We start from the raw sequence: 26122 nt of genomic DNA, 5'->3' as shown, positions 1-26122 counted from the left end.
ATATCAAAGAGAAATTCTAGGGACTGTAGTATCAACTTATTTGGAGAGCATCAGATTATATAATTGTATGTAAATCTATGTCCATTTGCATAGGTATTTCTGTGAAGATGTAGATTTTAATCTGAGAACAAACAGCAGTGGCCTGCTTATCTGTTGTTTTAACAACTTCAGTCTTATGAAAAAATATATCCAGGTTGGCGGTCAAAAGGATTTTGATATTAAACCGAAAATCATGGTGAGTAGAAAAAGATGCTTTTTGTATTCCCCTCTCTTCTCCCCACTTCCATTTCCTTATGAAGTCATAGGTATGGGAGAACATTTCCAAGGGACAAATCATTGATTTGTCTAGGCCAGGAGTAGTGGTCCAGTTCTGACCCAGCTCCCCAAATATGACAAACCTTCTAAAGTGAACTCAAAAGATTCCTTTACCGGCAGCCCCGGCAAAAAGTTTATCTCTCATCACAGACTAACAAATCCGTCTGCCACATCTATTTATCTCTGCCACCTGCCTTTTATCCCCAGAGCTAGGGTGGGGCTTCACTAGTAGCAGTGGCTCTTCCTTCCCAAGGATTGGGTCATAGATTTCCACTGCTCTCCTCTTCTCTGCCTTCTGCGCATCTGTGCATCAGGCACTGGACCCAGCTGTTCTGCCTCTTCCTCGTCAGCCACCTCGACCTGGGGGCTGTTGACTCTCCATCTGAGGGCTGACGGACAGCCCAGGCTCTCTCTCTGCCAGCTCCATTCCTTCTTTCCCCTCGGAGCTCTCAGGTTGCCTTGATTCTGACCCTGACTCCTACCCCTCCTCCTCCTCCTCTGATTTGGCTGCTAGAGGGGCTGGTGGTCGACAGGCCACAGCAGATCCAAGTGATACATTCAGTGCTTGGCATTGTGTCATGGTATGATCTGGTTGATCTGACTGATTTGCAATTGATTGGTGAGTCAACAGGAGTCAGGTGACATTCAAATGTAATGAATGTAATCGTGACCCGACAAAAGAGCACTGACAGAAGCGTGATTAGGTTTAAGGTAAGGGTTAGGTTTAGGTTTAGGGTTCTTACGTTGTTTTCGCGTTGTTTGTTGATGGCGCGCTTCTGTCGGCGCTCTTTTGTCAGCGCTCCTATGTGGGCGCGATTTCGACATCACAGTTTTCTCGCCGCGGTTTTGTCAGTGTGCTTTTGTCGTGTGCGCATTTGTCGGTGAACCGAATGTAATTATTATCATTATTTAAGGCTTCTTTAACAGAAGCAGTAACTAACTTTCCTTTCCCAGTCATTAAGAGACAGTACTAATAAGGAATCATACAAATCATGCCTAACCCTAACCCTTGAGAATCCATTGGTGGATATTCTTAATGGTCTTGATTCAACTCACAAACATTTGTTTTTGGGGTTTTTTTGTAATTTTTTTTAATTTTCAAAACAAACATACAAATCCTCCTTCTTTACATACTGTAGAAAGTGTATCAGCTGGTTACAAAAAGCTTTTGTGCATCTCTTCTACCATCATCAAATATAATTCATATTAATTCAAATATCAACTCAAATATTTATTATATTACTATCATCATGACTCCACTTTTATTTGACTATAGTTATTTAAACGTCCTTCATCCTAAAATATACTAAGATTTAATACATAACCACATGCTGGCATTTCATTTACTTATTTATAAAATCCTCCATTAACATTAAATCCTCATATCCTGTTTTAGCTAAACATCCATAATATTTAATACCAAAATTTTCTAATCCTCCATGTATATAATTTATTATCATTATCCTTTCTTTATTTAATTATATCCTATATCATAACATTTTCCTCCTATTAGTTAAAACTTAACTGTGTCTAATTTTGTTTTTTTATTATTGTTATTAATAATCTTTATATATAGTCCAAAAATATTTCTAACCTTCCCTTCTCATATCCAATTATTACTTATCATAACAGCTCAACATTGTATACATTACTATCATTATCAATTTTTATTTAACTATACCTATTATCACTGGATTTAATTAAGTTTAGCTAATTTTGAATTATACTCTTCCATCTATCAACCTGCATCTCTCCAATAGCAAAACAATCTTATATCTACTGCCATTTGTGGATCCTATTCTCCAAACTTCTTTTTAAATAAGTCTGTAAATGAGTCCTCTTTGCACCTTCTTGTTTGTAGTATCTCTCATATAATGTTGATGCCCTCCTTCTGTTTCCTTTGCCAGCTTATCTTTAATTCTCAGCAGTGTTATCAAATATTTTGCAAATAGTATTTCATAGTCCATAAGTTCTTAATGCTTTCTTCTCCTTCTATGTCCTGTCCTTTGAAATAAGTTTTCTCTCCATTTAATTCCTCTTCAAATATTCCATTCTTTCCTCCTTCAGAAATAAACCAATTGCCACGAATATCAACAGGCTCAAACTCTTCCGTTTCAATTTTTTGAATTTCCATCTTCTTATTTTGTATTTGATGAACATCCTCAGTTTTTTCATCACATTTTGTTGCCAAATGCACCAATTTTCTCTCAATTCTTTCCTCTGTATCAAACACCCTCTTCAAAGCTAAAAGTATCGCTTGAAGAGACGCCATGTTTATACGCAGTTGTATTTTTTCTTAGAAGCTCAGCAAGATTGAAACACACTCGCAAGCAAAAACAAACTACAGAGGAACAGTTGTACAATCTTATCAGATCTTAAACCAGAACAGCCAAGCAATAAAAGTGTCAAGATGTAAACAGCCAATTTGTAGCTTACAGAGAGTCAGAAGAAATGTTAGGGTAATCCATCCATTTGAAAAGGTTTACTTAGAATCAATCTATGTAAATAACATTTAGAAAGTAAGATAACCACTGTCCAGAACCATTACAAAAATCAAATTTGCCGCTAAGTTCTTCTATTCTTTGATTTAAGTTAGTTTTTAAATTTTATAGGCAGTCCATTTTTTCTAAAACAATAAAAGTTTCTCACCAGCTTAACACTTCTCCATATTGCCCTGACTTTGTCAGCCTTGATAGACTGGAATTTTTATTGCCAGCAGAAGACTTTGCCTTGCTTTTCTCGGAGATTTTGCGATATCCCCGAAATCAGCAAGATGTAATCTTCCTGTTCACCATCAACATAGATTTGTCTCAAGTGTCCTTTGGTTTCAGTCCCACTTGACTTTTTATAGGTGTTCAAATGACAAAGCAGCTGGTTCATGTCCTGATCCTCTCACTATCGGACAAACTTGCTCACTGGATTATCTAGAAGAATGCAATTGGCACTAGATTCCACCCCTACCACCCTTAATGGGCTCTTCTGTAGATCTACAATCTCTTAGTTGATTATTAGATGAAAAGGAGGAAAAGAATTTCTTGTTCTGTTTGAATGGGTTTTATGACTTATAGTCTCTGGTCTCCTTCCATTTCAAGCCATTGCTTTACTTATTCATTGGTTATATTTCTGTACTTGCTGATTTCTCCATGTGATACAATTTTATTAGTCTCTTTCCATCCATATGCTTTACGTATATCATGAAATATTTCAGCTTTGTGCAGGAACTCTGTTTGGCAACTGTGGCTCTGTGCTCTTGTCTTTTTCAAGAGGCCTTCAATTTCTTTCTTGATAATCATTCAACTATTCGAATTGGCTAATCATTGGGTCCATAAACAAGAAATCAAATATAAACATATTTGATAGACACTTTTACTTCTGCAGCTGCCAGATGTGCTGCTTGCTTCCTGACTGATTTCAGTGAATGCTTCTAACAAGCTGTAGTGCAGTGCAGGAATCAGGCCTAGAATAAAGGCTGCTTTTAGAAATAATAATGAAAAAAAATCACAAAAAGCTTTTGAGGTTGTAAACTACTTTGAATTTGAAATAGTTTGAGTTCAAAAGAGGTTGCTGCAATCTATAGCTCTGATTATTTCAGAAGTGTTTCATGCTTAACAAGGCCTTTGATTTTGACACAAATGTTTTTGACACAAATGGATCAGTATGTTAGGAACAATTTACTGTAAATGTGAAATGTTGAAATGTTTTTCAGATGAAATGATTTGGACACTCCTACTAAAACTCTACTAAAAGGGGATTGTTTATAAATAAGTTTAGACATGCCATCATTACACAGTCCCTGTATAAATATGAACGCTTGTTATAGGAATATTTTAATTCTTTCTTAATGGTTCCCCCCTTCTTGTTTGCTTGTTTGTTTGTTTCCCAACTTTATTATTTTTACAAATAACTTAACATGGCAAACCTACCTAATACTCCTTCCTCCTCTTATATTCCTCATAACAACAACTTGTGAGGCAGATTGGGACTGAGAGAGAATGATTGGTTCAAAGTCACCCAGCCGGCTTTCATGCCTAAAGATGGAATTAGAACTCACAGCCTTCCAGTTTGTAGCCTGGTGCCTTTACCATTAGACCAAACTGGCTGTCTTCCTGTATAGGAAGTACTGGCTGTCCAGCATCACTGATGTGTGCTGTTATTGTTGAAGTACCACTTCACAACCACTACAATAAGAGAAGGTCCAGAGAGGGATAGTGTGTCAAGACCTGTTCAGGTTTAGCTCCATTTTTTCCCCACTCTATCCAACATTTTAAACTGATAATTGAATACTAGTTGTACTCTGAACTGCCTAAATATTCTCAGTATATTTCACATGGATGTATTGTTTTCCTGTCTAGGTCTCAGAAAGTTTGACTCCACTAATACCTCTTCAGTATGTTTGTGCTCCAGACAGCGAGCATACCCTCTTGGCAGCTCCAGCTCAATTCCTTTTAGAGAAGTTCCTTCAATATGCCACTTACAAGCTTTTCCCAAAGGCCATCTACAATTTTAAAAACCCAGTCTTAGCTGTTGATTGCTATTTGAATATTGGGCCGCAGGTACGTATCCAGAAACCTTGTATTTTACAACACAGTAGAAATAAAGTCATTACTTTGAAAGTAATGAATGTGGCAAGGCAATTCCAATCTTGAGACTTTTATCTTTTTTTTTGGTCAAGCTAAAGCACTGATATTACTCTTTTTAATTGCTTTATCAATATTTTGGATGTTGAGAACCGTTTGCCAAGATATTTAACCATTTCAAATTGCTTGGGTAGACAAATATAATGCTCTTCAGCATATTGTCGATTCTTCCCATTTCTTTTTTACTGTTTAAACAACTTTTGCCGTAATTTTCTTAAACTCTGTTTGTGTGTTTTGGAAACAGTTGTGATTTATTAAAAGGTTAATCTACATTCTAAATATGAATGTGTTTTGAATTTGCCATTGATTGTTAAAGCTAATTTGATAAGATATTTATGTTCATAAGAACATAAATAAGAACATTTTAAGGAACATTTTAAGGAAAGAAAACTTAAATGTATGTGTGTCTGTTCCCATTTCTGGTATAGGTAGCTCTTTGCTATGTAAGTTCACGTCCACATTCGGTTAATGTCAACTGTGAAGGGGTGTTTTTCAGTGGTCTTCTTCTCTACCTTTGTGACTCCTTTGTTGGACCAGACTTTCTTAAAAGGTTCAAATTCCTGAAAGGTAATGTGATTTCTGTATAGAATTTGCTAACTCGTTCCTAACAAGGATAGACTGAACAGACATTGCCATTATATGCTGTGCAATGTAACAACCCTTATTTGACAAAGTTGTGGAAGTGTAATGAAAAACAGCATTATCTTCCAGTTCCAGTTATACTTTCTAATCCTCCAATACCTTTACCCCTAAAATATGAAAAAGCCAGAAGCAAAATAGTCTCATTCTTGGTTCTTAAATGCATACTCATTTAAACACAGTCTGCTCTCTATTATTTGGGAACATATTAAATAATTTTGAATTAGCTGCTCCTTAATATCCTATAAATTGTTTATTTTTTATTCCTGAAATACTGGAACAACAGTATATTTTTCTGAAAGGCTACATGTGGTATGCTTCTGTATAAGAGAGGCAGTTGGGCAGTTCCCTGGAATGTCACTAACAGTTTCATCCTTATTCCATGACCCAAAGGAGACACTGTGCAGATTCTACCTTGCATTTTGTATTATTTTAGTATATTTTTAACATATTATACATTGTTTTTATCCAGATTCCAAAAAAAACCCCAAAATAATACAAAACTAACACTATAGATGTAATAAAATCTGTAACATATTAATATCTCTGTATTTCTATGTTTTCTTAGGTAGGAAAATCAGGGAAGTATTTTGTATACTTTGATTTGAGATTTATACGATGATCTCAGTCTTAATTTGAAGAAATTTGTACCACCCTATAGTACTTTACAGCACTCTCCGGACGATTTATGTCGGCATATTGCCCCCAACAATTTGAGTTCTCATTTTACTCATCTTGGAAGGATGGATGAGTCAACCATGAACTGGTCAGAATCAAACTTCTGGCTGTGAGCAGAGTTAGCCTGCAATACTGCATTCTGACCATTGGGCCACCGGGGCTCCTTTACTATTACTCTTTACTGTTACTTTTTTAAAACGTGCAATAATGTTTCCAAGCAATTGAGAGCTAAAGCAGAAGATAAATGTTGTAGAAATTAAACTGTGGTATAAACTGTCTGCTGATTAATTTCATCTTTTAACTGTAGGTGCAACACTGTGTGTGATATGCCAAGACAGGAGCTCCTTGCGTCAAACCATTGTGCGATTAGAGCTGGAAGATGAGTGGCAGTTCCGTCTGAGAGATGAATTCCAAACGGCTAACAGCTCTGATGACAAGCCGCTCTATTTTCTGACCGGGCGCCATGTGTAAAAGCTTGAGTCAAAGGCACAGGATGCAAGACAACCCGATGAGCTGAATTATCTCTTTTTCCTTATTTCGGTTAATGTACAATCATTGTGGAGCAAAGTGCAACCCAAGACTTGTGTCCAGTCACTATTTTAAGGATTTCCCCGAATTGAGGCCCAGTTTTAGAAGTTTTCTCTCTTATTTTATGATTGAAAGAGCATTGATCTCAAGTTGATTCCTCCTGGGCCACTGATTTTGAAGACGATATATCCACTGTGACTAAGATATGGAGAAATCTTTTAAAGGGGAGGGGGGATGAAATTACTTTTGGCCTCTGCCAGCTGGAATTACAGGAGACACATACAAGGCAAGTGGGCTTGTCTGAAGATGATGTACTGAGGAATGCTGTCCATTTCTCTTCATATCTGTACTTTTTGTACGGTCTAAACTCAGGGGTTTAAAACTACAAAACACAGATATTTGTGTTTGAAAGAATAAACTTTATTCACTTTCTGTGCAGTGTTAGGTGATGGTTTGTAAAAAAAATTTAATGTATTAAAACTGTTTTGGCAAAGTTTCCACAAGTTAAAACGTTTACTTCAAAAGCCTGAACAAATCAGTGAATGTATGGCAGGCATTTATATAAAGATGCAGCTTGGGGGTATCGTTATTGATTTAAATCCAGAGCTCCTTTGTGAAGAGAGAATCTGTGTAGGTGACATGATTTTTCTTTTCCCTTCAACAATATATATGAAACTGGATCCCAAAGGAGAGGCTGCGTACAAACCTGCTTTTGCATTCAGATCATCACTGACCATGGTTTGGAAAGTATCTGTTCAGCCAGCCTAAATAGATAGCTTTTGCATATTGTTTCCTCAGTGTATTTAAGCTCCACCAATGATTTCTGTCCTCAGTGTTATGGTATGTTGTTTTGAAATGGCTAAATAACCTTCTTGTTTCTTGCATAGCTGAAATTCCAGGAATTGTTTCTGCAGTGGATGCCTCACATGCTTTGGCTTTTTCGAGTGATGGGGTTAGAAAATGTTTTGTGCTTTATGAAGAGCATTTTACTATTCTGTGATGAAGATACTCAGCATAGAATAGGAAAAAACAGGGCTTAGTACTTTATTATGTAATTAAATTATAGACGTCCTTTAGGAATCACTTTCCACTGAATTGGGACCAACAACAGCATGCTTTCCAACAATCTAAAACACACCTGGAAAAGTGGGCCAGTTTATATGGTTTGAAGCAGTTGAATACTGGCTCCATGGGGCTCATACAGCTCTGTTCCCCCTATTTGCCAGTGTGAGCAAATGGCCAAATGGAGGCACCATAACAGGGCAGTAGTCCTGTCTCGATCTGGCATCTTGGCACCATGCTTCTGCTCCAAAGCTCAAGAGATTTTAGATGGCACAGAATTAGGGAAATGGGTGGTAGGTCCGGAGCATCTCTTGCTGCAATGCCTCTTGCACTGCTTGCACATGTCTGTACTTTGGTGGGGAATGGGAGAACTGGAGCTTTCCTGAGCTTAGCACAAGTCCTTCATATGCAAATATCATGCATATGCTTGACTGGATCAAGCCCTGGACTTTTTATTTGTTTGAATTAGGGAGAAAGAGATGTATTAAATTTTAAATAGGCATTAAGTTGTGTAAAAGTGAGGTTCTTTGCACCAGCACTTTGTGCTGTGAAATATGCTGAGTGTTTAAATGAGTCTAGTACAATCAGGTCTTCACACTGCAGTTAACAAAACAGGTAGTCCTTGACTTACGACCACAATTGAGCCCAACATTTCTGTTGTTAAATGAGTTTTGCCCCATTTTATGACCTTTCTTGATTCCATTAAGTGAATCTGCCTTTCCATTGACTTTGCTTGTCAGAAGATTGCAAAAGGTGATCACATGACCCCGGGACACAGCAACGGTCATAAATATATGAACCAGTTGCCCAACATCTGAATTTTGATCACATGATTGTGGGGAGGCTGCAAATGATTGTGGGGAGGCTGTAATTGTGAAAAACAGTCATAAGTCACTTTTTCAGTGCCGTTTTAACTGAGCAGTCACTAAATGAACTGTTGTAAGTCGAAGACTACCTACAGACAGAATTCCCCTTATTTCCTGCTTGTTAGTCAATTTTCAATTTCTTTTATGTTATCCTTTACTGTAGTTCTTCCTTTGGACACAAATCTTACATTTCTTACACAGATATTTAAAGTTGTGCAGCCTATTTCATAAGATGATGAAAACAAATAGTAATTTGTTTGGGGCTGTTTAAATACAAAGGATGATACCTGCAACTCTCAATGAAGCACCTGCCCAAGCTGCATTTAGAACAAAGTGTTAATCATGCAACTTTTTTTACCTTGTGAAAGAGCTGTTTACAAATGATGAAAAGCATAATATATTGAAGTTGAAAGGGAAGTAATGGTTTTCAAATCTATTGTTTTTATTGTACTTTTACATAAATGTAGCATATTTCAAATTAACAATTGTTTACTTTAGTATATTCTTTTTTGGGAACCCTTATAACATTTGCCTTATACTTTAATAAGTACCTTTACATTTTGGGAATAAAAATTTACATAAAAATTACAAGTAGGGGGTGTCAGATAATCTAGGTTTCATTGTAGTTTTATGAGGCTGAACATAATTTGTAAATGTTTCCAAAGAGTTGCCATTTTATTGCAAATTTTGCAAATTGAAAGCTTTTGAAATCTTCTTTATATATTTGAAGTTTGCACTATGTTCTTAAAATTCCAGGTGCTTTGACCCTTGATAGAGGTATAAAAATAGAAGCTGAGCATTTACGGATAAAGGGTCTTTTCACACAATCGAGGTTTAGGGCCATTTTTGAAGGAGAATATAAGTGGTTAGCAAACACTGTGTTTTATACCTAAGAAAATGTATTTCCTGAGTAGCAGGTTCTTATTGTATTTGATGCACCATATGGTTTTTACTACTGTTGAGTGTAATCAGAGCAAGTGTTTAACTCACATGCTATCCAAATTGTGCAGTTTTTGTTTAGAATTTACTAGTGCACTCCCTGTTGAACAAATTGTGCGGGAATATATTTTGTTTGTTTATCATTGATGTATAAAAACTCTATTCTCTTTTCTAAGCAATGCTTTGTGTGATTATGTGGAAAAATCTTAAAAGATATTTTCTAAATTGGACAAGAACAACTGATAGTTCAAAATACCGTATTTTTCAGAATATAAGGCGCACCTTTTTTCGTCAAAAGAGGCTGAAAACCTGGGTGCATCTTGTACACCGAATACAGCATTTTTTTACTTCCCGAAACCCCACCCATTACCAAAATGGCCATGCATGCCCTTATGGAGCTCCTGGGGGCTGAGGAGGGCAGAAATGAGCAAAAAACTAGCCATTTTTGCCCCCCCCCCCAGCCCCCAGGAGCACTCTATAAGCCTCCATAAGGCTATGCATGCAATTTTTTGACAAAAACGGGCCGGGTTTTTTTGCTCATTTTTGCCCCCCCATCTCCCCAAGAGCACTCTGCAAGCCCCCCAAGGCTATTCATGCCTTTAAAAAAACGGGGACGTTTTTGCAAAAAACGGGGACGTTTTTGCAAAAAACGGGACGTTTTTGGGAGGTTTGCAGAGTGCAAAAACTTTTTTTTCTCTTTTGGAAAGCTCTTTAACTGATTGATGAGAATTACATTGATCAAGTGCTGTGCTAGCAGATACACCTACCTACTGTATTTCTCTCTTTCTCTCTATCCCTCTACCTACCTACCTACCTACCCACTCTCTCTCCCTATCTATCTACTGTATTTCTATCTCTTTCTATTTCTGTCTCTATCCCTCTACCTACCCGCCCTCCCTACTGTATCTCTCTCTCTCTCTCTCTCTCTCATATATATATATATATATATATATATATATATATATATATATATATATATATATATATATATATATATATATACACACACATATATATATATATACACACACACACACACACACACACACACACACATTTCTCTCTTTCTATCCCTCTACATACCAACCTACCTACTCTCTCTCTCCCTACCTACTTTATTTCTCTCTATCTTTCCATTTCTCTCTATCCCTCTACCTACCTACCTACTGTATTTCTCTATCTGTCTCTATTTCTCTCTCTCTCTCTCTCTATCCCTGTATTTACCTACCTACCTACCTTACTCTGTCCCTACCTACCTATTGTATTCTCTCTCTTTCTCTCCCTCTCTATCACTCTATCTAACTATCTACTTTTATTAAATTTGCCTCTTCAAAACCTTGGTGCGTCTTATACTCTGGTGTGTCTTATACTCCGAAAAATACGGTAGTTTCACAAAAGCAAAGACAAAAGATTTTTGGTTAAATATTCTTTGAAACCTCTTCAGTAAGTATCTTTACAATCTAAATGTTAAGTTTTCTGTAATAGTGAAATAAATTCTGAATATGATAAGTGGGACAGGTGATCAGAGCAAGATACCAAATGTAATGATATTATTTCATTTACAAGCCTTGTAGCAAGGTGATGATATGAATGTATTAAAAGGCCAGCATTATTTTACCTGTGAGCTTGTTAAATATAAATAATTGACAAGTCTCAGGTTATACTGAATATAATCTGTAATTTTTTTTAAAAAAATGACTCAGATTCTATTTCTGTAATTTATACAGTTGCTTTATGTGATCTCTAAAAAAGAGAGTAAATGTTGCTCTCTTAGGACTGCTTCACACTTGACCAGTTTCCTACTGAGATAAACTTTTAAGAAATAAAGTATGTGATCTGTAAATCAACAGTGTGATGATGTAGATGCCACATTTGTTATGGAGAACATACAGAACATGTGTACATACATACATACAGTATATGCATATATGTATATATAAAACACATATTCAGCTTGTTTGTCAACAATTCCTTGTTTATCTTGTTTCCTACATAGAGCTACTCACTCTGTAGGAAATTTCTCAGATTTGAAGCAGTCCTTGGTGTAAAATTATTTTAACCAAAACATGGTGAATTTAGATTCACTAGTCAGTCTACCTCACATTTATTTTAACTGAAGTTGTCTGCAATTGTGTCTATATAGTATGTTTATAATGTTCTTTCATTAAATTCAGTAATGTTATTACCTTTGAAGTGTTGGTCTTAATATAGTGCAAACTTTCTGTTGGTCCACACGAATACAATACTTTTAAGGCTCTTTTTTCAACTATATAATCAATCTTTTAATTTGGTTTTGATTTGCTTGTTCTATTTTTTTAAAAGGTAAGTGATGTACATTTTTTAGTTTAGAATTAGTATTTGAAAGATTAGAAATAATGTTTCACAATTATTTTGAGTAATTATACTTTCAGAAACAATAGCATCTAAAATCAGTGGTTTTATAGCTTGGCATTTTTAAGATCTGTGGATTTCAACTGTCCTAGCATGTGGGCTGGGGAATTCTGGGAATCAAAGTCCACACATCTTACGGTTGCCATAGTTGAAAAACATTTGGCATATATTGTTGTATAACTTCCGATAAAAGTATGCTAGGTTACATTGTTGTCCATTTCAGAAGCCTAGCCATATTGTGAAGATACAAATAAACAGAGACCAGTGTATGAATATTTCAATTTTCCTTTACACTGGCATATGTCCAATGTTAAAAATTGCAATTTTAGTATGTTCACAAGATGCCCCTTTGCTGATGGAAAGAAAGGTATTACTTGGGATTAGATAGGACTAAATGGTCCTGTAGAGTACATATTGGTGACATCAAGCCTTATTAAGCCTCAAAAAGAGTAGTGTGATTGTTGTCTGTGCATGGGGGAACTAATCTCTAATCCTGATTGTAATTTAATACTAACCAGTTAAAGGAGGTAAGAGCCTTTACTGTAGTTCATCCCTTATCTACTGCTACTGGAAAGCAAATATTTAATATTCTCATTATTAATGATATATATGTGTAGACCAATGTAATGGCACTTTTATCTGGCACTTGGTTCAATCCATATAACATGCTTATTAGTCTAAACATAGACCAGGGCAGAGACAATATTTTTTCTTTATTGTTGAACCAGCTAGATGTACTTCTGTTTTATTGTCAGATTCTGCACCATGCCAGTGATTAATCAATTAATGCTTTCTATATCAGGTTCACACTATGATTTCTCAGAATTTTTATTTTGACCAATTACTAATAGAACAACTTAGTAACAATTTGAACAGCCAATACATAAGCTAACATTTAAACTTGTACTAGCTAATCATTAATCCAAGGTGACTGTAGATGTTTAGCGTGTCAGGAAGCAATGCTACAATATTCTCAAGGAGTTTTATTATGCACAGAAAAAAGAAGCTCTTTGTTAAAAAGCTATTGCCTTTTTCAAGGCTCATATAATGCTTAATAATTACAAAGACAGCCATAGCAGCTTCTAAATCATACATACAAGCTTTCAAAAATATATGGCTGCTGTTACAGAAGATACAAAAATTACCTTAAGATTCAGAAAGTGGTCGAGAAGAATTCATGAACTGATGACTCACATGGTCCAAACCTTACAGTTAAGATCAATAGGCTTGCCTCAATAAAGAGAGACTTGTTTTATCCCACCTTAGGAAATATGAATTATAAGCGCCACCGAGATTTATGGCCTAGAACCAACCTTAAGAATAGCCAATGGGAGTTCTATCCCTCCATTTTAATTGCACTTCTGTAAAATGATGACAGACATACATTAAAAAAAGTTCAATAGAAGGAAAAATGTTATGTAATTCATGGTTACAGCATTTCTTTTGCAGGCTCTATGAATGTTTCCAGATTTTAAGTTTTAGGAGGTAAGCTTATATTTTGTGTATAGTATAACCTTAAATTAACAAGTTAATAATTAATCAATCTACATTATTCGACAATATCTTCTCATGAAAAGGTGCTTGTATTAGCACTGACTAAATATGAAGGTAGCCATTGTGTTTGTGACATATTCAGGGTAGGAAACGGCTTGCATACTACCTACCCAGTACTAAATCTTTTTCTCATACACAATTATCCAGGAATGGGGCCACAAGCCTATTTTGTACATAATGAACCTGAAAATGTACTAGCATCAAAATCCATTGCATTCCTGAAGAACAGACCATTTGGAGACATTTCTAGAAAACATTGGAACTAGACTATTAAACTGTATAAGGCACTGTTTTGAACTAATCAAGCTACATGTATAAGAATCACCTTTTTTCCTCAAAAAAAAAAAAGGCTGAAAATTTGAGTGTGTCTTATACACTGAATACAGCATTTTTTGCCTCCCGAAGCCCTGCCCCTTCACCAAAATGGCCATGTATAGCCTTATGGAGGCTTTCAGAGAGCTCCTGGGGGCTGGGGAGTGCAAAAATGAGCAAAAATCTAGCCGTCTATAAGCCTCCATCAGGCTATGCATGCAATTTTTTTGACAAAAAATGGGCCGTTTTTTTCCTCGTTTTTGTCCCCCCCCCGGAGCACTCTGCAAGGCCCCCCAAGGCTATTCATACCTTTTTTGGGGGGAAAGGGGCCTTTTTTGTGAAAAACGGACCGTTTTGGGGAGGTTTGCAGAGTGCGAAAACTTTTTTCTTTCTTTTCGGAAAGCTCTTTAACTGATTGATGAGAATTACATTGATCAAGTGCTGTGCCAGCAGAAACAAAGTCTTAGGTGCTGCAGATTGTCAGCGACTTCCTTCTTCAGCACATGGATAAATACACATAGAAACATCTACCTACCTACCTACTCTCTCTGCCTACCTACCTACTGTATATACATATCCCTACCTACCTACCCACTCTCTCTCTCCCTATCTACTGTATTTCTCTCTCTCTCTATTCCTCTACCTACTAATCTTCCTACTCTCGCTCTCTCCCTACCTATCTACTGTATTTCTCTATCATTCTCTCTATCCCTCTACCTACCTACACACACTCTCTCTCCCCCCTATCTACCTACTCTCTCTCTCCCCCCCCTTTATCTACCTAACTACCTAACTACTCTCACTCTCTCCCTCCCTCCCTACTCTCACTGTCTCCCTACCTCCCTAAAAGAGGAGGTGGAGTTGCACTATATATAAGAAATAATTACCTCTCTACAGAAATAGAGCACAACAATGATGAGAACTATCTTGAATGCAAGGTTGGGGAGGAAATGACATTGCCATAGGTCTATACTGCAGGCCACCCAACCAAGCAGAGGAAGTAGATGAACTTTTTGCTAGTCAGATAACTAAGGTATGTAGAAGCACACCACAATAGTAGTGGGGGATTTTAACTACCCTGACATCAACTGGGAAACAAACTCTGCACCAAGTGGAAGATCCAGCAGGTTCCTAACAAACCTAGCAGACAACTTTGTTTCCCAAAAAGTAGAGAAGGGAACAAGGGATCAGCCATATTGGACTTAATTCTTACTAACAGAGAGGAAATGATACAAGGTGTTGAAGCCACAGGAACCCTGAGGGTAAGTGATCATGCAATATTGGAATTCAACATTATACAAACACAAATAATAGAACAAAGTGAAACGAGAGGCTTGGACTTTAAGAGAGCTAATTTCAATAAACTTAGAGAGAGCTTGGGAAAAATTCCATGGATGAGAATCCTCAAGGGGAAAACAACTCAAGAAGCTTGGGAAATTTTGAAAAATGAGATTGCAAAAGCCCACTCTAGCACAATACCAATGAAGAAGAAAAGTAATAGCTCCCAAAAGAAACCAGCATGGCTGCATAAAGAACTCAGTGACAAATTGAAAGACAAAAAAGATAAGTATAAAAAGTGGAAAGGGGGGGACATAACTAAGACAGAATATCAGTAAACAGCCGAAGCATGTAAAGATGAAGTGAGGAAAGCTAAGGCTCACAATGAAGAAAGGCTTGCCACAAAAGTAAAAAATAACAAAAAAAGCTTCTTCCAATATGTTAAAAACAAGAAAAAAGTTAATGAAACAATTGGTCCATTGCTGGGAGAAAGTGGCAAGAAGGTGACAAGCAACAAGGAGAAAGCAGAACTATTCAACTCGTTTTTTGCATCTGTCTTTACACAAAGGGATAAAACAGTCCAACCTATCAAAAACAGCACCCCAAAAATCAGATTAGGAACACAAATTGAAATAGGGAAGAAAATGGTAAGTGAGCACCTGTCTACCCTAGACGAGTTCAAATCACCAGGACTGGATGGATTACATCCCCCAGGGTTCTGAAGGAACTGGCAGACGAGATCTCAGAACCACTGAACTATATCTTTCAGAGATCCTGGAGCACCGGGGAACTGCCAGAGGACTGGAAAAGAGCTGATGTGGTTCCCATCTTCAAAAAAGGGGAAAAAAAGATCCAGGAAACTAGAGACCTATCAGCCTGACCTCAATACCAGGAAAGATTCTGGAAAAGATAATCAAGCAACGAATTAGCGAACACCTTGAAGCAAACAAAGTAATAGCCAAAAGCCAACATAGGTTTGTCAAAAACAGATCATGCCAGACTAATCTTATTGCATTCTTTGATAATGTGACAAAATTAGTGGACCAGAGGAATGCCATCGATATAGTTTACTTGGACTTCAGTAAGGCATTTGATAAGGTAGACCATAACCTACTACTAGATAAAATAGAAGAATGTGGGTTCACCACCAGATGGATTTGTAACTGGCTGACCAACCGCACTCAACGTGTTTCCTCAATGGAACTGCATCTTCATGCAAGGAAGTATGCAGTGGAGTACCCCAAAGCTCTGTTTTGGGCCCAGTACTCTTCAACATCTTCATCAATGATTTGGATGAGGGAATAAATAGGGAACTCGTCAAATTTGCAGATGACACCAAGCTGGCAGGAATAGCCAACACTCCAGAAGATAGGCTCAAGATACAGAAGGATCTTGACAAACTTGAACATTGGGCACTATCTAATAAAATGAAATTCAATGGTGAAACAAGTAAAGTTCTACATTTAGGCAACAAAAATGAAATGCACAGGTACAGTATAGGTGGTACCTTGCTCAACAGTAATAACTGTGAAAGGGATCTTGGAGTCCTAGTGGACAACCATTTAAATATGAGCCAGCAGTGCGCAGCAGCTGCCAAAAAAGCCAACACAGTTCTAGGTTATATAAACAGAGGGATAGAATCAAGATGACGTGAAGTGTTAATACGATGTTATAATGGCTTATTAAGGCCATACTTGGAATACTGCATTCAGTTCTGATGTAGAAAAGATGTGGAGATTCTAGAAAGAGTGCAGAGAAGAGCAACAAAAATGATTAGGGGACTGGAGTCTAAAACATATGAACGGTTTCAAGAACTGGATATGTCTAGTTTAATAGAAAGAAGGACTAGGGGAGACATGATAGTGTTCCAATATCTCAGGGGTTGCCACAAAGAAGAGGGAGTCAAACTATTCTCCAAGGAGGGTAGAACAAGAAGCAATGGGTGGAAACTAATCAAGGAGAAAAGCAACTTAGAACTGAGGAGAAATTTCCTGATAGAACAATTAATCAGTGGAACAGCTTGCCTCCAGAAGTTGTGAATGCCCCAACACTGGAAGTCTTTAAGAAGATGTTGGATAGCCATTTGTCTGAAACGGTATAGGGTTTCCTGCTTAGGCAGGGGGTTGGATTAGAAGACCTCCAAGGTCCCTTCCAACTCTGCTACTGCATTGTATTGTATACCTACTGTATTTCTCTCTTTCTCTCCCTCTCTATCCCTCTACCTACCTACTTTTTTTTAATTTGTCTCTTCAAAACCTTGGTGCGTCTTATACTCTGAAAAATATGGTACCTGCTTGTGATCACCAAAATGTAAATGCTGCAACTGTTAACAACCCCAAATCATTATTACACCAGACCAGTGTTTCAATCAACTTTTAATAGTCAATAATATCAAAGACATTGCTTAAATACATTTATCATTAGTAGATTATTTAAAAGTTATCAAATGTTTTATTTTTAAAATCTACATTATATACATATCAAGAAGGCCACAGTAGTTTTTCATTATATACACCCTCTGAAATAAAGAGGGGTTTAGGCTAAAGTATTGTGAAGTCCACAAATTAAAGTATATACCCAATTTGCTATTGCTAAAGTATAGTTGGAGGCATACTTTTCAAAAGAAGCTAGTATCTTTTTTAAAAATTATTTCCATTCAACATATATAGTGAGCCAATTATATACACTGATTAGACCCTAGTTTTTACTGATCTTGAATACAGAATACTTTCACACCTCTAAACAGCTATGGAAATTATCAGTCTAAATTTCTACGGGGATTCTCAGATTCACACCTTTACCAAATACAGACTGACTTTCTCCTTGCCTTAGGTATACCATTACATTGTGAACTTCAAAATATACTTAAATGGCGACCATAGTTCTTGCACTAATTGACAGTCCACTATGAACAAATTATTTGCTGCATGTAAACATGGCTAGTGTACTAGAGATAATAATATTTTTTTATAAAAATATTAAAATTATTCTACTTCTGTGCTATTTACAGTTTTAATAAAATACAACCATCATCTTTTTGGTTGTTACTACACCTGAGTTCACTGCTAATAAAAGTCCAAATCTGTTGGTCAACATTAAGCAACAGAGTTAATGATTTCTCATTACTTTTTTTTATAAAGGTTACCACTTTGAGGCTGTTGTCCACTGAGAAAATTATATACCAAAAATTGACTAGTACCAAAATACCGTGTTGCAAACAATTTTCCATCCGGGGTAGGGTCAGAAAAAGCAATTTCTTCTTTACTTAAATATGAGCCATATATAAAATTGTTTCTGATTAAAGACAAGATAAAAAAAAAATCACTGTGACAAAATAAAACTGGCAAAGAAACTTTTTAAAAACATATACTTTCCTACTGAGCAAATAATACTGATGAGTCAAGGAGTTAACAAACATAAAAATACTGCCCCAAATACAATGTCTTTTAATACTTCTCAAAAGCCAGTATTCAAATGCTAACTAATCTTGTCTTCCTCTTAAAATGATCACACCTCTGAAATAGTCACATCTGCTCTCATAATTAAAGGTTTCCAAAGAACAAGTCATGAACAATTTAACAATTCTTACTTGGATTGGTTTACTGCCAATTGATTAAACAGTATATGAGGCATTTTACTACTCTAAGATAAAAGTAAAAGTTGAATACAGACTGTATCTTATTTAGAGTTATAACAGTCAGGGGCAACAGCAGGGAGGGTGTCAGAAAATTTAAAATGCCATGTGAGCAATCCTGTCCTTTTTCAAGGTAATGTAGGTGCCTCTGTAAATCGTTAATACTAATGCAAAAGGTCCTTACCTCAAACATTCTAACATCCGAGAAGCAATTTTCTTCCGTCGCATCATGCTGAACACCCAAATGCGACTAATACCACAGATGGCTGGCTCAGGAGTTGTTGAGCAGCACCAGGCCTTTTGCCTTTCAAAAGTGAGCTTATCATTTTCTGAACTAATATCTGGAATCTTTTCTTCAATAACTCTATACCCCTTGGGAAACAATAACAACAGTAGTTAGCATTATTTATGATTGATCTTAATATTAATGTATTTGTAATAACTAATTCCTATTTTAACTATCTCTTTTCCAAATATGGTATTTACATCCAGTCATATTTGCTAAATAGCCCCACACAAAGTGGTCATTACAATATAAAATGAATTTTATACACATGATTTATGTCAGCTGCCCAAGAAGGAAATACCAACTGACCAGCTAGTGCAGCTACAGTTCATTGTGTCACACCTCACACTTCACCTAGTGAAGATGACTACACTTCTTGGAATAGTTCTATAGTTCTACAATTTTTTTAAATCTTCAGTAGCCTTGCTATTTGAAAGAATCCACTTGCCACTTGCACTTCCTTATCCAACAGATGGTTGAGGAACTTTACACATCCCCTCTCCCATATAAGAAATAGCTTTTTACAGTCATCACACAAGCAAATAGCTCAAAATGCAGACCTGCTGAGAGTCCTTCCTCCAATGGATGAAAAAGTATGGCAGGAAAAATCAGCACAAGGATTACAAGGCAGAAAAAACTTGCTTCTCTTTGCAGCCATCTTCAAATCGTAATGAATTTTGCACCAGTATTTGAGAGATTTACAAGTAGCACTAAGAATTAAAACACAACTGACTAGTATAGAACTTGGATTGCTGTATTTTCTGCAATCAAGTGCTGCACTGCAATTTTCAAATTGAAGCCTAACAGATGAGAAGACGTCTCTGATACGTATTTCAGGTGGTCACTACAATAACTGCTACCTTAAGAATTGGTATTTATTTTTACATTCTATCTCCATCCATTTTTCCCATTTTAAGTTATAAACAGAAATGTTCTTATTTTAATTATTAATTTTTCACCGGAAATATTCTCAGAGGTTCCACATTTTAAATAAAAATATACAGACTTTCTAAGAAAAATGTAACAAACAGGACAATAGTTATCCACAGTTTACTCACCCATTGAATATATTCTGCAATTAAGCAGCCAATTACTTTTTTATCATTAGAAATAAATAATAGTGTCTTAGTTCTGGAACATGTTAGAGGAGCTTGTTGGAATCCCAGATCATTATCAACCATCTCTCTGATCTCATCAACCTGCCAAATAAACAACATAAAAAGTCTTAGAACCAATATATTCAAAATCATATATTTTTAAAAAAGAACAAAATATGCACTCTAACAGAAAACATTTAAAAAACAAAAGTATTTTTGCATAATTGTTCAAAACTCAATATATATAGGTACAGATTTAGTGTTTGGGTATGTAATTTATATCGAATTTAAACTATTTGGGGAAGGAAAATCTATTTAACCCATCTACCCACACACAGAAAATATGCATAATAGAAAAACAAAACTGCAATAGTGAAACAAAACTTTAAAATGTATAATGTATACTTGAATGTAATAGAACTATAATTCAAATTATAGTAAAGTTGTGTAAACAAGCTTAATATAATCATAGAGACACTAAGTTTGTTCTAGCCAAAATTTTCTGATATTCTGCATTGCAGTGATATAGTACACAAGTAAGCTGTCAATCTCTCCCACATTGCAGTTTAAGACACATTGGTTTGTTTCTGCTACTAAACTTGTCATGTCATGCAAACAATTCTATTTAAATATTCTAGGGAAGATGGTTTATTTCTCCCTATGATCTTTTAAGTGAAAATTAAATTCATATATTCTACCAACATCTTGTCATGCCAGTCTCTTGTTAATATAGCTAAAATAATCAAAACGTGGAAAGTCCTGTATATATTTGGCAACGTCAGTGATCAAAAAATTTATTTGCAGGTGTTTATTAGCACATTCTTAACAATAACAAACCACTGTAAAAAGTGTAGCAAAGCCTTTTCCTGTCCATTAAACAAAATACAATTCAAGACATTTCACTTACCTTTCTCAGTGCATATTTGGGATCATCAGGAAGGACCATTATAATTTTACCATCAGGATACTCAGACAAAATTCTCTCTTTTTTCCACCCCTAAAAAGAAAAAGACAGTGCTCAGCTAAACACAAAACTTTAATACATTGTTTACAATTATACTTTTAGCTCATGTTAAATAATTCACCCTTGCTTAGCAAACAAAACTCCTGACTTGATGGAGTTATACTTGTCCATAAATATAGCTTGTGTAATTCAAAAGCTTCCACAGAAAACTATGAAAATATTTTGCACTTTACAACTCTTTTAGGGCTGAGTGACACTTTGGACAAAAGTTGGTTCTAGATACGTAGGAGTTCAAACATAATACATGCCCTCCATATCTGTTACATAATCCTAGGAAAAGGCCGCTGCTTTCAAGAGTTGTAGAGAGATGCCGATACAGCACTTTGTTGGATTCAAACATGAAGCATCGGGCAGCCCTAGTCTTTTCCACTAAAATAATATTTTGTTCATTCAGCAAATTTCCCCAAAATCAGTCCAGAGCTTGTATGTGCAAGTAGGAATATGTATATATGTACATTTATGTATGTTTTATATATTTATATATATGTACAATTATAGCATTTCTTTAACACAGTTACCTCCACAAATATGTGTACATTTTGATAAGTGGCATGCAACAGACCTCCAGGAGGTTTTCAGTGAACTGAATGGCATGCAGTGGTTCAGTGGTTCAAAAGATGAAATCATTTGTGTCACTAATTAGAACTAATAGTCACAAAAATGAGACTATAAACAAATAGCTACCTTCTAATACCCTAAAAGGGACAGTTGCTACGCTGTGTGTATCTGAAGTTAAACATACTCAAAAATGAGGTAATTAACTCTTCTTCAGATCCACACTGATGGTGATAAATGATCAGTACCTGCATGAAAAAACAAAACAAAAAGCGACTTAAGTCTATTAAGACTTAATTTTATCCATAAATTATAGTTTATGTTGTTTGCAATGGCTGCCTAAAGCAGTATTTATAGGAAGTTTAAAGAAAAGTACCATAACTAGGCTAATAAATTCAAAAGTCTAACCTATGTTCATTTTAAAAGGGGGGGGGGAGAAAAAGAAAGCTCACTAAAAATTAAACAATTAACTATATTCCACTGACACTTATATACACACTGTTTATATGTATATAACTACATACTGTTACATACTGTTATAACATTCACCCAAGAAAAGAGGCCGAAATGATACTATCAATTTATAGGAGAAGAGGCAGAACCTGGGGACGGGGCCAAAAGGGGAATTAGCTTAGAGTTTCTTTATGTGGTCACAAACAGATTAAGTGCAACTCCTTTTGAATTCTGTTGACCCTTATTTAATGCCAAGATAGTGTTAACTAGTTGTATAGATTCTTGTGCATAGGCATGATTAGTAATAAATCAGTTTAATTGGAACTTCACTTCCTGATCTTTTGAGGCTAACACAATAATTCAAATAAAGACCTTTCTGGTATCACTTGTGATAACAATTACATTTGATCATTTCATTTCATCAGATTTCTAAGCCCACCTATTCATAAAGCAAGTCATCTTAATTTTAGAGTCCCAAAATATTATTTTAACACCTGAAAAAGGTTAGTTGGATGATACTTTTCTAGCATTTATTTTATTTATTTAGAAAATATATATCCACATTTACGCTATCCACTCATTTAATGGCTTTAGCTAATTTACAAAAATATTATAATAAAGCTATCATTAAAAACAAATATTATACATTAAAAACTTAGACAATAGAAGTCAAATATGATTATAGCCTTCTCTTAGACTTAGAGGGTAATATAGAAGGATTTAATTTAGTTCCAGTGGTAATTTATTCCAAAGCAATGGCCACATCATCCCTCTATAATTGATCTATAATTTTATGTATTCTTTTTCGTTTTATTCAATTAATTAAAAAAACTTTAAAAAAGAAAAGAAAGAACTGTTCATGTCAAATACATCTGCAATGGCAGCTACAGAAATTTAATTCACAGATGTTTTAATAAGGAAAAATTATATGAGCACCTTGAATTGATTTTTTATGGTGTTTAAAATATTGTATTTGTTGAGAATAATTTTAAGACATAAACATTAATTAAACTAAAATAAATAAATGGCTGCAACAATAATTATTTGAGAATTGAGGTTTTTTGAAACATAATTTAACTCTTAGTTTAAATTATTATTTGTGATATACAAGGACAAAAAATTATATCACATAAAATATTTAACTTATTTTCCATAAATCCACCCAGTTTGGTTATGATGTTTCAAAAAATCCAGTTTTAGCTGGAAACAAATACCAATAAAAAATTGCATATATTTGGACTGTAATGAAACATTAATATAGGCTAATATAGAAGAAGCAACTTGTATTCTAGCTTCTGGGTTTTCTATTTTGAATTCCAGCCTAACAAAAATAAATAAGAGGTTAAAAAACTGATGTTCAAATTTTACCTTAAGCTCTGATCATTCAATTATTCAAACATTTTTTTACTATCCAACCACCACTGCTTTTCCAGATGCTTTAAAAGTCCTGCTCTCCAGAGCTTTAGTAATGTATTTCTTCCATAAGTAGGCAATAGTTTATAGGAAGGTCAATAAGGTCATGAAAACAGTAAAAGCTTTTGTAAATCATTAAATCAGCAGCTAGATTTGAACAAGTTTGTATTTGTGTGGTAGACTTTGGAAGCAGTTGGGGGAGTTCAGTTCAATTATCCTGGAGGTCTTATCAATATAAATACAAGTTATGGAAGGTAACACATATGATAAAGAAAATAGAGTTCTAGTACTCTGAATACTAAGAGCCGAGATGGTGCAGTGGTTAGGGTGCAGTACTGCAGGCCACTTCAGCTGACTGTTATCTGCAGTTCAGCGGTTCTAATCTCACCAGCTCAAGGTTGACTCAGCCTTCCATCCTTCCGAGGTGGATGAAATGAGGACCCAGACTGTGGGGGTGATATGCTGACTCTGTAAACCGCTTAGAGAGGGCTGAAAGCCCTATGAAGCAGTATATAAGTCTAACTGCTATTGCTAATATAAATTGCTGGGGGGAAAAAAGGTCAGTTCAACAATCTTATATGAAATATGGTTTTTTAAAATAAATTGCGCAATTAAATGCTAATTATTTTCTACTAGCCAAACAAAATTTTATACTAAAATACCACTATGGGCAATATTATTTCCACTGCCTATGTGAAAGCATAAAATAATGCATGTGCAATAGGGCTGTAGAGTGCTTTTGATTTGATTCCAAAAATGCTTCAAAGGATGCCTTCTGCATCTGACATGTGATTCCTGGAAAGGGTGACAGGCAGATTTCTAAGTGCTCTGAATACCTTTTTGGATTTGAATTGAATCCAAAGCACTATACAGTACAGACAGTATTAAGTAACTTAGAGGTGATATAATATTTACTCACGGAAGAATTAGTTAGGAGAAATGTGAACAAGCATGTTTCATTATTTTATTTAAACTAACAAATAAAACATTTCTAAGTGGATTTGCTGCTGTTTTAAGTATAATTTTGGAGAGGCTATATAAAACATTTTATGTTTCGGAGCGGAGCAAAGAAAAAATATTCTTACCACATATTTTACTGCACTTATAAACTGGTTATGAAAGAACAGATGCTGGGTTTCATCCTCAGGATTTGAAGCTGTATAGAGCATTCCACAAATATTACAGGAAATAGCTCCAAACCGTTTTTGTCCTGCATCCTATATATTAAAAGTTAAAATATAGCTTGTGAAACTTTCCTAACCAAATAATACAATTTATGGAACATAAATAGCTGTAAACCCATGTCATTAAAATATACAAAGTACTTTCAATATCAAGGATAACAACTATGAAGAGCATTCAAAATACATTTGTTGGGATTTGAAGCAAACTTGGGTCATGGCAATATTTTTAGGGTTATACATGATCTTTCCTGTTAATTAAAATGTGTATGGTAAAATAGCACATTTTCCTATTATTTTTTGTTAGTCCAGGGAAATCAAGAACTGGGGAACCGAGAACTAGGAAATCAATACAGGTAGTCCTTGACTTACAACACTTTGTTTAGTGACCGTTCAAATTTACAACAGCACTGAAAAAAATGACACAAGACCATTTTTCACAGTTATAACCACTGCACTATCCCCAAGGTCATGTGATTTACATTTGGATGTTTGACAACCGGTTCATATTTATGATAGTTGATCTCAGGGTCACGTGATCACCTTTTGTGACTTTCTGACAAGCCAAATCAATGGAAAAGCCATATTCACTTAACAATGGTATTATTAATTTAACAACTGCAGTGATTCACAACAAATATGGCAAGAAAGGTCATAAAATAGGGCAAAACTCGCTTAACAAACTTCTCACCTAGCAACATAATTTTTGGACTCAATTGTAGATATCGGAACAAAGCTATCATGTCACCCCTAGTCCTTCTTTTCATTAAACTAAACATACCCAATTTCAGCAACCATATTTTATGGTTTAGCCTTCAGTCCAAGATACTGGATGGCCATATCTGCTGTACATCAAATACATATAATACATTTCTTCACTACAATGAATGGAAAATTACCGTATACTATTATAAGAAACCTTTAAATTAGATTTAACCCATTTTTCTACTTACACAATAAGACAGAGAATATTTTTCTACTTCATTAACATATTATACTTTATTAACTTATAAAAGCCTGACAGACATTGAATAATTGTTTTAAAGTAACAACCAGTAACTTGCTATCCACAAATACTTACTATGATTAGCTGCTTATCGCCATCTTTTGCAGCTTCTTTTAATTTTTGAATATGTTCTTCAGATGTAAGAAAACCATCACATTTTGTTGTTAATGGAATCTTTGGCACAGATGCCCTTTATGCATAAAAATAATTCACAAAAGTTACTGTTTATGTATGTATTATAATAAAAATGTATCTCTCTTCCATACAATTGAAC

General features: G+C 35.3%; 2 protein-coding genes across 11 annotated transcripts in view; one reads left to right on the top strand and one right to left on the bottom strand.

The window, feature by feature from the left end:
* GREB1L (GREB1 like retinoic acid receptor coactivator) overlaps nt 1-10188 on the top strand; it is a 178854-nt gene extending 168666 nt beyond the window's left edge. For all 5 annotated transcript variants that reach the window (XM_087707196.1, XM_087707194.1, XM_087707195.1 and 2 more), the window contains 4 exons: nt 94-235; nt 4668-4868; nt 5381-5519; nt 6577-10188. In XM_087707196.1, coding sequence (XP_087563322.1) covers nt 94-235; nt 4668-4868; nt 5381-5519; nt 6577-6740 — 646 coding nt within the window. In that variant the 3' untranslated portion in view covers nt 6741-10188. The remainder of the gene's footprint in view (nt 1-93; nt 236-4667; nt 4869-5380; nt 5520-6576) is intronic.
* The window catches only part of ESCO1 (establishment of sister chromatid cohesion N-acetyltransferase 1), a 43424-nt gene that overhangs the window by 3055 nt on the left and 14247 nt on the right, over nt 1-26122 (bottom strand). For 3 of the 6 annotated variants that reach the window (XM_087707197.1, XM_087707201.1, XM_087707198.1), the window contains 6 exons: nt 25924-26038; nt 24747-24878; nt 21124-21213; nt 20178-20318; nt 19018-19205; nt 17562-18493 (listed from right to left, as the gene is read on the bottom strand). In XM_087707197.1, the coding sequence (XP_087563323.1) occupies nt 18322-18493; nt 19018-19205; nt 20178-20318; nt 21124-21213; nt 24747-24878; nt 25924-26038 (838 nt within the window). In that variant the 3' untranslated portion in view covers nt 17562-18321. Of the gene's footprint in view, nt 1-17561; nt 18494-19017; nt 19206-20177; nt 20319-21123; nt 21214-21924; nt 22044-24746; nt 24879-25923; nt 26039-26122 lie in introns of those variants that run through there. The other 3 variants (XM_087707199.1, XR_015695662.1, XM_087707202.1) reach the window with 3 other exon arrangements.

This window comes from Thamnophis sirtalis, unplaced genomic scaffold, assembly GCF_051295495.1.
Source record: "Thamnophis sirtalis isolate CommonGarterSnake01/CBP01778 unplaced genomic scaffold, rThaSir2_p1.2 scaffold_2, whole genome shotgun sequence".
Lineage (NCBI taxonomy): Eukaryota > Metazoa > Chordata > Lepidosauria > Squamata > Natricidae > Thamnophis > Thamnophis sirtalis.
The sequence above is the reverse complement of the archived record's forward strand: the minus strand, read 5'-3'. Positions and strand labels throughout refer to the sequence as shown.